This window comes from Maniola hyperantus, chromosome 18 (assembly GCF_902806685.2).
Source record: "Maniola hyperantus chromosome 18, iAphHyp1.2, whole genome shotgun sequence".
In the NCBI taxonomy this organism is placed as follows: Eukaryota; Metazoa; Arthropoda; class Insecta; order Lepidoptera; family Nymphalidae; genus Maniola; species Maniola hyperantus.
In genome coordinates, this window is record NC_048553.1 from 11027681 (window position 1) to 11040899 (window position 13219).

General features: G+C 36.6%; 1 protein-coding gene across 1 annotated transcript in view; it reads left to right on the top strand.

The window, feature by feature from the left end:
• Positions 1-7578: 7578 nt before the first annotated feature.
• The window catches only part of LOC117990616 (neural cell adhesion molecule 1-like), a 186976-nt gene continuing 181335 nt past the window's right edge, over positions 7579-13219 (top strand). Inside the window, exon 1 of the mRNA XM_034978071.2 lies at positions 7579-7889. Coding sequence (XP_034833962.2) covers positions 7775-7889 — 115 coding nt within the window. The 5' untranslated portion in view covers positions 7579-7774. The remainder of the gene's footprint in view (positions 7890-13219) is intronic.

The window sequence follows — 13219 nt, forward strand, 5'->3', positions numbered from 1 at the left end:
GCACATAACTCCGAAAAGTTAGAGGTGCGTGCCCGGGATCGAACCCCCGACCTCCGATTAGAAGGTGGACGTCCTATCCACTAGGCTATCACAGCTTATGTGTTATGAATAACTAGAAATCTTTCCTTACTCTGTGACGTTACCATCGCGTCGCGCTGCTTTTACTCCTTCTGTGTGTCAAAGCCTTAAATTGTTGTGTGGTATAGCTTTGATAGTAAAACCATACTTCTATATTATATAAGTAGGTACCTACCATACAGTTCCATTAATAAATGCGGAATAACATAAAAGTTATTAGCCTAATTAAAACTTTTTAACCACCATTATAATTTTGCCTTTTGATTGGCTTATCAAAGGTAAAAATATCTGTCATACGTGTTTGAAATTATCTTCATGGGTCGCTTTGACGGCGAGGTTGTTAGGTGTGTAATATTATATGTTTTAATATCATTACGTAGAGGTCATTGATATACGATACCAAAGATATTTGATTCCATAATATATTCTTCGTAGGTATATTGAAATGATTCCGTTATATCAGTGTCCACCAATTCAACAGGCTATTAATCATTACTATCCGAATAATAATGATTCATAGCCTGTTGAATTAGACCTAAAACCCAAATACCAATTTTCATGCAAATAACTTGAAAAATGACGGACTTTCATACAAACTTTCATCCCCTATTTAACCTACTTAGGGGTGGAATTTCGAAAAATCCTTTCTTAGTGGATACCTAAACTTTACAAAAAGCACACTCTCAAAATTTCATGTCTCTAGAACCAGCGGTTTAGGCTGTGCGTTGATATATAAGTCAGTCAGTCAGTTATTCAGGACTTTAAATATATAAAAAAGAAGAAGATTTATATCTTGAACTATCGTATATCAATGGCCGCGCCTTAATTATTATACTCACGGTTCAAAAACGAAATCTCGTGTGTAAGTAATTTTATTCGTGCGGCTGAAAATATACGCTCGAGGTAAAAATGTTTAATATTTCACGTCCACCTGATATTTTGATACTTTGAGTGTAATAATCTTCATATTTATACCGTTTTTTTTTGTAAAAATATATGAACAGGCTGTCTGAAACAATAATTATGTCGTTATGCCACGAACGCTTATGCCAGCCACCCACCCCGGATTTGGGTAGCCATAGTTCCCATATATTACGCAATAGTATTTTGGACTCTACACTTTATAGAATTTACAAATTCTTTGACGTACCATGATCATCATCATCATCAACCGATAACGTCCACTGCTGGACGCCACGGTCTTGCGCAGCCTTGAAGTTAACCGCAATACGCGTCGTAATAGCATTTTTAGACGCCGTGGGGCGCGCGCCGCGCTGCACCCCGCGTTCATCATCTGCATTAGTGTGAGTGCTATATCCATACACAGTACAAGAGCGCCTGGGATAATACCTGCGCGAGCTCGCACTTGCATCGTAGGTTAGACGCGACTATTTAACTGCCGGGAACTATACCTAGTCCGAAAAACTGATAGACGTCACTGTGACGCGCCGCGATCACTTAGCTCAAAGTGTTCCTGGTCTCTTAACGGAACCCTAAAAAGATTCCATCACGTAAGATGATTCCTAAAAGCTATCGAGGGCTGTCTTCTAAACTATATTAACGTTCGGCTCCCGGAACGGGTCGTTGAGCGGATTTGATGAAGGATTTGCTTCTTGAAAGCTTTTGTTAAATTTTTCCTGGGAAAATTCCTTTTAAAATAAATAGAAAGTGCCTTCCCGTGAACAGGGCGTGAAGATACTTAAGTGCATATTACGTCATAGATAGGACAATAATCACCACCCCTATTATAAATGCGAAAGTGTGTTTATTTGTTAGTTTATTGGTTTGTCCTTCAATCACGTCGTAACAGAGCAACGGATCGACGTGATTTTTTGCATGGATATATTTAAAGACCTAATTATATATCTATATTACCTAATATATTTAAAGAGCTACTTTTTATGTTGGATGAGTTGAGATGATGGATAAGTTGAGTCAAGGCCAAGAATACGAGTCAATTGACTCGTATTATTGAGCTTTTAATAAGCTGGCAATTTTAATAAAAAAGTCTTAAGAAATTAGGAAGTATTTACAAAATAACTGTTTTTTAGACTCTAATGAATTTGTGTAATTTTTAGTGGTTCTTTATCATTTAAATCACTGTCAGTACCTATACTGACAGTGAGTTAAATGATAAAGAACCATAAGTCTTGTGCGCTGCGTACGGGTGACAAAAAAAAGAGTTAACATTTACAAAAAAATTAAAGTTCGTATTTTGTACAATTTAAGTGTAACAGAATTATTAATTTAGAACTTCGTATAACAGTATAATATAACGTTAGAGATAACTAATTGTGAAAGCTCGCATGAGATTAAATATTTAGTTTGAGAGTGATTCCATTATCCACTCTATCCCTGTGAAATATCTTTGGTCGGTAAGAATTGTTGCTGTTATGCATTTACGCTTCTTTTTGTTCCCAAGAGCTTCTTGTGTTCTCGACGGATTTAATATTTTGTAGTGAGATTTAATAATTGTGTGCTGGTATTTGTTGATCGATCTTATGGATTTATTGGTTTCTATAAAATCCCCTTTATGTGTTTGGAATGAATTACGATACGATACCTACTAGATGGCGCCTGCGATTCCGTTGATCGGCGTAGATTTAGGTTTCTCAAAAATACAGTTTGATTTTCGGGACAAAATCTTCATGAAAACATTTTAATTTTTTTTGTGTGATGTAACCACATGTTCACGGTTTTCGTATTTATTCCTTTTACTTGTGCTTTAAGACTATTATAAGACCTACCTACCTACCAAATTTCATGATTCTAGGTCAACGGGAAGTACCATATTATATAGGTTTTCTTGAAAGACCCGAAGGACAGACAGATAGACAGACAGACAACAAAGTGATCCTATAAGGTTTCCTTTTTTCCTTTTGAGGTACGGAACCCTAAAAAGTGCTTCACGTGGTCGTGATGTTATAATAGACTAAGCTGCCTGGAATTGAGGAATTTCAATTGCCCTTTCAAGCGTGCCGTAAATAAATAAATAAATAAAGCCTTTATTTCCAATCGTTAATAGGTTATCGGTCTCGCACTGCCTAAATCCAGCGGTTCCCTGCGACTTTGGTGTCATCCACCTCATAGGGGTTTTCTAACGATGCGCTTTCTTGTGCAATCCGTACCCTTATATAAATGCGAAAGTGTGTTTGTTTGTTGGTTTGTCGGTTTGTTGGTTTGTCCTTCAATCACGTCGCAACGGTGCAACGGATTGACGTGATTTTTTGCATGGGTATAGATAAAGACCTGGAGAGTGACATAGGCTACTTTTTATCCCGGAAAATCAAAGAGTTCCCACGGGATTTTAAAAAAATCTAATTCCACGCGTACGAAGTCGCGGGCATCAGCTAGTCTTTTATAAATTTTAGAGTGTCAACTATATTAATTTAATAAATTATTTACTTACTGTTTATTCACTATGCCGGGTCACGTCCTACCCAGTTTGTTTCAGTCTTTATTTATTATCATAAATCCTATTTATTTGTGACTATAAGTGGTTTAGGCAATTCAATTTAAATAGAGAAGGTTTCTACGAAATAAAGTCTTTGTTAAACATCGTTTGAAAGGGAATATTTGTCTAGTAAATAACAAATATTTACCTTTATTTACGTGGCTTTGTACAATGCCATCTGTGGTATCAAACCTGGTAATATAAACAGATTACAGATAAATAATATATAGACAAATTATTCTCTATTGCCATACAAAACATCAAATACTTATCTACTTGAAGAACAGTTTCTTAGAATCCTTACTAGAGCTGAATCAAATATTTATAGGTACTTGAAAGCTAAAGATAATATAATATTTTTGATACTAAGTTTTGCTGAGGATCAACCAACGAAATTTTTACTTACAGCATTGTTTATTTAGATATTCATTGAAAATGTCTACTTAACTTGCATTAACTATGTTTTTTGCTATCTTGTTGGTACACTGTTAACGGTCAGAGTTAAGAATTATTTCACTTCTCTGTTCAATCCAATATTTCTTCTATATATAAAAGGAAAAGCCTGACTGCCTGATCTATCAACGCACAGCTCAAACTATTGGACGGATCGGGCTGAAATTTGGCACGCATGTAGCTATTAAGGATTCGCTAAGAAAGGATTTTTGAAAATTCAATCCCTAAAGGGGTAAACAGGGGTTTGAAATTTGTGTAGTTCACGCGGACTAAAGTCGCGAGCATAAGCTAGTATACCTATAAAACACACAAAAAAATTCTACCTATATCCGTTATAAACTTTTAACCATCCAACCCATGTACCCCAAACAGGTTTCATTAGAAAGGCAATAATACGAAGATGGTGTTAGACCACTAAAACAATGCATTAGGCACATTATTTTTTTAGCTTAGTAGCTTACGCCGCTGGGTATCCGCTAGTTTACTTTAAAAATGTAAGGAGGTAACTACCAAAATTGCCGGCCCTGGTAAAATTATAGCAATCCTCAAGCAACTCCAGGGTTCGAAGGAAGGCTCTACGTTACAAACTGTCATAGTACTGGACCACTGGGTCACTTAAAAAAATTGCCATTGAAGTATTACTGAATTATTGATGCGTTGTAAATGATAATGTAGCTAACCAAGTGTAACAGGAATTATTGAATTGCCTTTGCAAATGTGTTGCTTATTTAAAATTTTGCTTCAACTCTGTATATTTTATGAGCATCAATAGCTTAACGGTTTTAAGAGCGGACTGAACTCCGAAAGGCTGCCGGTTCGTACCCCACCCGTTGTAGGTACTAAATTGTCGTAGCTACTCCTAACACAAGCTATACGCTTAGTTGGAGGGGAAATGGGAATATTAGTCATAAGTAAAATGGTTAACATTTAAAACAAAAAAACAATTAATCTGAATTTAAATAAGTCACGTATTTATAATTGAAACTTGCTATGTATAAACATTACATATATTGAATGTTAATGATTTTTAATATATTGAAAGTTTCAATAAAACGCGAATAATTATAAAAAAATTAACATTTACTGGTGTTTATGCATACATATATTATACGCGGAACAATCAGAAGAGAGAAAGCTCAAACTCCCATAATAACAAAATTGAATTTGGTTCTGGCTATCCTATAACGCCAATTTTCGTATTTCGAATAGGTATGATGGGAACGCTCTATATCCCCTCGCACCCGTATTCCTCTATTCGCTCTAACAAGGGACTGTACTTTGTTTCAGGTGGCCGTGGCGTCTACTAAAGGGCCCTGAATAATTCATCCGCATATTTAGCACTAGCCTGGCGACCGGCGGCCTATTACGGGCATTACCACACGTTGCGATTGACATTAAGCCGAGGATGAAAGTGGGTTGGGGTGTTTAGGAAACTGTTGTTAAATAAACAAAGGTACTAACATGGATGCTTCCCAAAAGTTTAGGCTCTTTTATAAGAGTTAACATTCAACGTACGTACACTTTACACCGGAATTCATAGTCAAGATAGAGGCTTCTTTAATGGACGATTCAGACGACATGTGTCATATACAACCTTAAAATAATTCATCCGCATATTTAGCACTAGCCTAGCGACCTTGGCGAATAATATGTCCAACCTTAGTAGCATATTTAGTCAACGGGAAGTACCCTGTAGGTCTTTTGACAGACTGACAGACAGACAGACAACAAAGTGATCCAATAAGGGTTCCGTTTTTCCTTTTGAGGTACGGAACGCTACAAAAAAAATAAACTTCGAATAAGATAAAAATTAAATATAATTTAAGGATCTTCCGTGAAAGATATCTGACACCAACTTAGCAAATTAATTTGACTTACATAATTCGGATAAAATTATATAAGATTAATAATAATAAGGATACACGAAAGAAACACATAATTAATATACTCTCTGTTAAGTACCGTCCCTAATGAAAGTATTATGTTCGATACAATTAAGATGGCCGAATTTGATGAATCGTGTGCCGCGGTAAATAATGATGTCGAATAGAAATAGGTCGGTGAGAACATAATGATTGATTTAAGAATAAAACATTTAAATATAAATACCAGTAACTGTAGTTACGAATTAACATTTTATTCAGTAGGTACTTATTCAGTTCTTTCGCAACTCTTTGAAAATTAAATAAATATGCCATCTGACTCTTCGATTTTCCGGAATAAAAAGTAGCCTATGTCACTCTAAAGGTCTTAAACTATACCTATGCTCTGTTGCAATGTGATTGAAGGACAAACCAATAAACCAACAAACAAACACACTTTCACATTTATAATAGGGGCAGTGATACCAGAAATTGAACACAATGTAATGGTCTTTGAACAAAAAGTTAATAAGTCCTATAAGTAACTGCAAGTAAATTTTATTAATTTTACCCACAATGTGTTAAAGAGGTAATTATTTAACTAATTAGCAGAATCACAAATGAAATATTCTTCCAAAGCTGCGTTAACGTTTTCCTCGCAACTGTTGGAAATTGTAAAATCAGATAGTGATCAAAATTAAACACAAGCTCTAACTAAAGAACAATGAAAGATAATTACAGTTAAAAACTTAAATGCCAACTCAAATATTGTAGTTCAATAAATTAAAATAGAATTCATAAAGTTCAAACCATTTAACAAGTTTAATTAACGAAGTTTTTGAGATCCGAATAGAACATCGCTTAACGAACGGTATAATAACTTTGGCCTTCTTTATAAGAGGTTATTGAAACTGAACTTAGGTAGGCTGAATCATTAACGCATATGGATTCATGTCCAATTTGATTATTGATAGCCAATTGAGAAACAAAACACTTTATAAAGGGTAGAAAAGAAAGGAACAATGAGTGCTACTTACACCAAGAAAAGACCATTCCAAAACCTTGGGACCCCAAAAACGATCGGTTCTTCGAACTATGTGCCACTTCAGCTTCGCAACCCGTAATGAAGTAGTATTTAATTTCAATAGTCTAATAACTTCTACGAAACATTGTTTATGTAAATTAATACATTCGTAATAGGTTTGAATAATGATAACACTAGAGAGGTAATAACAATAGAACTTATACATAATTAATGGCCTCACTAAAATCAGTGCAGAGATAGTTGAACGGTATATAGAAAGGACAAAGTTGAAAATCTAAATAAAATAGTCTATTTGGCAATGTTCCAGTTTAGTGATAGTAACAATATTATTGTTATAATCAATCTTGGGGTCCCAAGAAGCTATAATGGTGACCTCGCAACGGAAAGCGCAGCATTGGAAGACAAACACCTAGGTGGAACTACGACATTAAATGAGTCGCAGGGAGCCACTGGATTTATGAGACGCAAGACCGTGGCGTGTGGAAGTCCCTACAAGAGAATTATGTCCAGCTGTGGATTGATTAATAATGATGATAATGATAATCTATCTAGCTTTAATTCAAATTTTATTCAATTTAAATGTAGAAATTAATGAACAATGAAAAAATATCTTTACTGAAAAACACACGCTCACAAGACTAGAACTTAAATTCGTACACATTAGTTAGTTTTAAACATTAGTGTAGATTTCATGAAATTAGACGTTTGAGTACTTTAAAAATCTGTCTCAATATTTGAGTGCTATCACAAAAAAAGCATAGTATCAACTGCGAATATTGTGTTTTACGAAGGGTAATAAAAATATTATGTTTCCATTAGCCTCTCTATCCTTTAAGTAATCTCAGTGTCAGTGATAATGTAATGTGAACTATAAATGTGAGGATGTGGCGAGTTAGTGAGACGATGCAGCTAGTGCTCAGGAACGCAGTTCTGCTCGCGATGACTGCTGTGTGTGTGTCCGGGACTGGGGAGTGGAGCGAGGACGCGGAGGATCTAGGTAAGTTCTAGAAATATCTTTGTGTAGTGTAACGAAAGTCCTTGAGTGGGGACCGCGTATAAGCAAGCGTAGTGTGGGGCGCCCTCCAGCAAGAAGGACCGACGCTATAGAGCCTCAATAGCTCACCCGGTAAAGGAGTGGACTGAAAACCAAAAGGTCGAGACGGTTCAAACCCCGCCCGTTGCACTATTGTCGTACCTACTCCTAGCACAAGCCTGACGCTTAGTTGGAGAGCAAAGGGGAATATTCTCATACGTAATCCGTTCGTATCCGTGATTCTTCGAAGTGGTCGTCATACAAATACGTAGGTACAGTACCCGGCAGAAAGTACTTCGGCCTTTAGAATGACATTTTGGCTTTGTAGAGCTCGAGCGTTGTCTCTGTCACTCATACCTACGTGACGTTTTGTCAGTCTCAATGATAGGGACAACGCTCTACAAATCCTCTATCTTCTTCTAAATGTCGATGTACATTACTGTATGCCGCGTACTGTACAATCGATACGTATTTTTTTTATGGATCCGTCAAATAACGGATGAGTGCGCAAATGCCCATAGATTATACATCACAGTAGTAAAATAATAACGAAGTTACATGCTCTTAGCACAATATAATACAGTAAAGTGCGAGTTAAAAGTCAAACTGGCGCACCTGCAAGTGGTGCGCCGCGTTGAATAATAAACGAGGATTCAGGATGTCCTGCAAGATATTATGGTTCACATTTCAGCTGTAAAGAAGAATTTATACGATTGTTCTTTTTCTATTTTAGATGCAGTTTATGTTGATGCTTTAAATTATATAACGGATAGTATTTATTGTACCTTATGGATATCAGTAGTCAGTACCCTTATTATAAATGCGAAAGTGTGTTTGTTTGTTGGTTTATTGGTTTGTTGGTTTGTCCTTTAATCACGTCGCAACGATGCAACGGATTGACGTGATTTTTTGTATGGGCATAGATAAAGACCTGGAGGGTGACATAGGCTACTGTTTATCCCGGAAAATCAAAGAGTTCCCACGGGAGTTTTAAAAACCTAATTCCACGCGGATGAAGTCGCGGGCATCAGCTAGTTGGTTAATATTTATTAGGGAAATGCTTCTTTCGTTTGTCGATAGAGCTTTCGTGGTCGTCACTGCAGTGCGCGTGGCCTTAAATTTGTATTAAATCACTTACACTACACTGAAGGAAAACATCTCCGAATCAACGAAAGCGAAAGAGAAAACTTACTATATATTTGGGGAAGTTTATCCATACTAATATTATAAAAATTACATAAAAGTGAAAATGTGTCTGTCTGTCTGTCTGCTAGCCTTTCACGGCGTTCAACCGATTTTGACTAAATTTGACTAAGCTTGCATTCCGGGGAAGGACATAGACTACTTTTATCCCGGAAAATTAAAGAGTTCCCACGGGATTTTTAAAAACCTAAATCCACGCGGGTGAAGTCGCGGGCATCATCTAGTTTTAATAAGCTAAGTTTTCACAGAATTCTCATGTTATTGCGGTCTGCACGTAGCCTTAAGACAGAAACTATATTATAAAGACCAGACATGACGTAATAATTGAGGTTAAAGTTTCTTTTTAAAAAGCCGACTTTTCATATCTTTAACGTAATATTCTTGGAGGGACATATTCGAAGGAGGTGTTTTATTATTCAACGCGGCGTGCCATTCGCAGGTGCGCCGAGTCTAACTTTGTACTCTTTCTTTATTGTATTTTATTGTGGCGACGCGGCGAAAGCACTTGATGCCTCAGCTTTGCGCTAACGAACTCGGCAAAACTTGAAGTGATTTTTTTTAAGACTCTTGTATGGCAAGCTCTTGAATCTTGCTATTACATGGCATTCAACCTATAACAACTTTTGTAGATACACGTGTTTTTATTTTTTTATTCAGATAAAAATTAGCCCTTAACTGCAATCTCACTTGTTGGTAAGTGATGATGCAGTATAAGATGGAAGCGGGCTAACCTAGAAGGGGTATGGCAGGTTTTATCAAACCCATACCCATTTGGTTTCTACACGGCATCGTACCGGAACGCTAAATCGGTTGGCGACACCGCTTCGCCGGCCGGATGGTAACTAGCCACGGCCGAAGTCTCCCACTAGCTAAGCTGGCACACTAAGCTGGCACCATTGCCACGCTGAATGGCGATGGACAACCTTTGGACCAGGTAGGCCCCAGAGCCCGGATCGCAACCTCTTTCCCTTAGGCGACGGCCGATGTCGCGTACGAAACCCTTCGAAAATATTATTTTCATAATTATGTAGAGGAACCCTAAAAGAGCGAAGCCCGACTCGCACTTGGCCGGTTTTTTTGGTTATTAATTAAAATTCATATATTATTTACTAACTGAGCGATTAAACTAGCTGTGATATAAAGTAAACCCAAAATAATATTTCCACGGCGAAGTTCCCCAAACTTAAAGTGGGATGTCATTAAACCGGAGCGTACAAGACTGGCAAAGTTTCTGTAACAGGGAACAACAAGCAAGCGGTACAATTTGCATTTTTATTTGGGAAGCTACTATCGGTATCAAACAGCAAAACTTTGCATTCTCGTTTTAAAACAGAGCAATCTTTGATCGGCCCGCTTCGTGGCTTGTTAAGCGGGCTTTACACGATACGATTGACTATTGTCTGTAGCTAACAGTGATCACGCACTCATCCGATCCGAATCCGTGAAAATACGCATATAAAAAATATCTACGACATAATATGTCATAAGCTACCATACAAAACAAAAAGGAACGCATTTTCATGCACTCGGATCGGTTGAGTGCGAGATTAATTGTTATTATCGATGTAGATATTTGCATTACTCGATGAATTTACCTTTGCAGGTTTTACTGCTGTGTTACTTACGATTTTGTTGCTCTTTTGAGATGTTTCAAGTCCAAAGTTGGCACTCTGGCAAGAATTTTAAGGAGTTTCACTTCACGGAGGATTGTGTCATCGATTGTATTACTCGATGACTTTACCTTTGCAGGTTTTACTGTTGTGTTACTGTGTTAGTTACGATTTTATTGCTCTTTTGAGATGTTTTAAGTCCAATGTTGGCACTCCGGCAAGAATTTTGAGGATTTTCACTTCACGGAGGATTTTAGATTTACCGCATCGTATGTAATCCGCTTTACAGACGGGAATTGCGAAGTTTTCTTTCCGGGATTGGCGTCAGGCCAAATCCTTTGTCTTGTCAAGCCTTTCCAGTGTCATCGATGTAGATATTTGCATTACTCGATGAATTTACCTTTGCAGGTTTTACTGCTGTGTTAGTAACGATTTTGTTGCTCTTTCCGAGTCGTTTCTTCGTTTCTTCCAGGGATGCACTTTTTAACGATTTATTCGCAAGTAGTATGGTTTTGCCGTTTCATTTTACTGTTTGTGTATCGGTTTTCTTGCGCAGTAAAGATGTCGATATAAAAATTAACGTACCTTATATTTGTGTGTGCTTTCTTTAGCCTAGCATATTTAAGTGTAAGATACTGAAAACTTTTAGAACTAAAAGAGTGTAACGGCCTGTGTTTACGTTCTGTATACGCTATGACGACATTTGAAAGTAGCTAACGGCGGTTACGCACTCATCCGATCTGAATCCGTGAAAATACGGATACACGGAAAAATATCTACGACAATAATATGTCGTAGATATTTTTGTATCCGTATTTTCACGGTAATCTCTGTAAGGGTGCCTTGGTGCGCAAAGACAATTCACTCGTAATGATTCAATACAATATACTTGATGCGTCCATCAATATAAATGACAAGATATGGCCAAGCGAACAAACGGTTTTTACGGTTTTGGAACCAAATAAATCAGCGCCACCTCTTAGATACTAATGAACGACCCGTTTGAAATCCAGATGACACTGAGGTTGCATTGGTGCTAAATAAACATTTTAGGGCCAATGAATCGATGCCATTTTGCTTGTTCAATTAAATAGCCCTGTCCTTAACGAAGTTAATATATAAGACAATGGATGCGTCATATTTTCCTGTGCTGGTTGGTAGTGAGTTTTTGGTCATAAAAGTGCCGTAGTATTTTAAACAATTTCATTTGACTGAAAACTAATATAAATTAACAATAATGTAGAGTTTATTTAATATTTATCTTACTAACATAATTTCAACATGAAAAGTATAAATTACCTGTATAATGCACTCCTTAATTTTAGTTTAAATTAAATTAGCACTTCATACAGCACTATCCTCTTTAGGAACGCACAAGCCTCGCCAAAACTATAGGAATAAACTCGCAAAAGTAGGTGACACTAAGTGCGCTCATATGCATTTTACCACAGTTTAGAAATCATTCAGTTAGGCAACGCCATAATTAGTCATTGCCATCTGAAAAACTGAGAAGTCAATTAAAAGTCACGGCCTTCTTCTTATATATTCAAGCTTATGCCTGCGACTTCAATCGCATGGACTATACAAATGTCACATGTTTCACCCCCTTAGGGGTTGAATTTTCAAAAACCCTTTCTTAGCGGATGCCTACGTCATAATAGCTATCTGCATGCCAAATTTCAGCCCGATCCGTCCAGTAATTTGAGCTGTGCGTTGATAGATCAGTCAGTCAAGAATAGAATAGAATAGAATAGAATAGAATAATGTTTATTCGAGGTATATAGGTGGTACATGGTGTAGGCAATATCGTCCTGTACAGCAGTGCAACACCTCGAACAGGTAGGCCACTCAGCTTGTGTTGAGACGTCGTCGGGCCCTCAGACACAAACCTCTAGAGCAAATATCTGAGGTACCAGATGCCCCAACGCTGATTTTCAGTGACCGCCTTTTAAATATTACCTAAACGTCAGTGGCATAGAATATATAAAGTTGGCGAGTAAATGGATAAATAAAATAAAATAAAGTGTTTACAGTTTTTAAATTTAAAGTGATATAAAAGAAGAAATAAGAAATAATACATTGAAATAGATGTTGTAAATTGTAAGAATAGGAAAATTGTACGATAGTTTTTTTTTTTTTTTTGTAAGTATAATAAAGAAAAAATAAAATAAAATAAAATAGCTCGCAAGGAGTGGATGAGAAAGTAAAGTTTGGTAAGATAAATAAATTTTGACTAAATCTGTAACTTTTGAATATTTAAAAGATGTTTTTTGAATTTTACTTTAAAAGCGCCAGAAGTCTGATGGTTTCTATAAGGTGGAGGAAGGTTATTCCAACATTTCGTTGCATCAGTCAGTCAGTCAGTCACCCTTTTCTTTTATATAATTTCAATTAAATTCAATAATTTATTTGCACACGTCTAGAACACTTTCTACATGTATATCTTACAAAGGATATAGGTATTTAAAAATGGCTAAGATG